At 58.4% G+C, this 293-nt stretch overlaps 1 protein-coding gene across 1 annotated transcript in view; it reads left to right on the top strand.

Annotated features, from left to right (window-relative positions):
* LOC119585311 overlaps nt 1-277 on the top strand; it is a gene marked incomplete in the record, with an annotated part of 15,901 nt that extends 15,624 nt beyond the window's left edge. Inside the window, 1 exon segment of the mRNA XM_037933986.1 lies at nt 1-277. Within this exon segment, the coding sequence (XP_037789914.1) occupies nt 1-239 (239 nt within the window).
* Nucleotides 278-293: the final 16 nt, after the last annotated feature.

Raw genomic sequence — 293 nt, 5'->3', positions numbered from 1 at the left:
AGAACTTCCGACTGAAGAAGAAGAAGATCGGGCCGGATCGTCACGGCGGCGTCACCATAATCTCCGTCTCGCCTCCGAAGTTCGCCACCGAAGAAGAGAGGGAGAGTTTGCCCCCCGCGCCGCCGCGAGTGAGCACCAAGGCTGTTATCACGAACACCCTCGCTATCTTCGCTCTGCCCGTTATCATGACAGTCTTCGTCGTGGGTTATGGCATTGCCTGTTTCGTGTTGGCGCAGTGAGGGTGCTCGCAGGTCTGCTTGCGCTGGCGTTGGCACTGCATTTCCTCCTTTCGT

Source organism: Penaeus monodon, chromosome 19 (genome assembly GCF_015228065.2).
Source record: "Penaeus monodon isolate SGIC_2016 chromosome 19, NSTDA_Pmon_1, whole genome shotgun sequence".
Taxonomy (NCBI): Eukaryota; Metazoa; Arthropoda; class Malacostraca; order Decapoda; family Penaeidae; genus Penaeus; species Penaeus monodon.
This window is presented reverse-complemented; position numbering and strand designations above follow the sequence as displayed.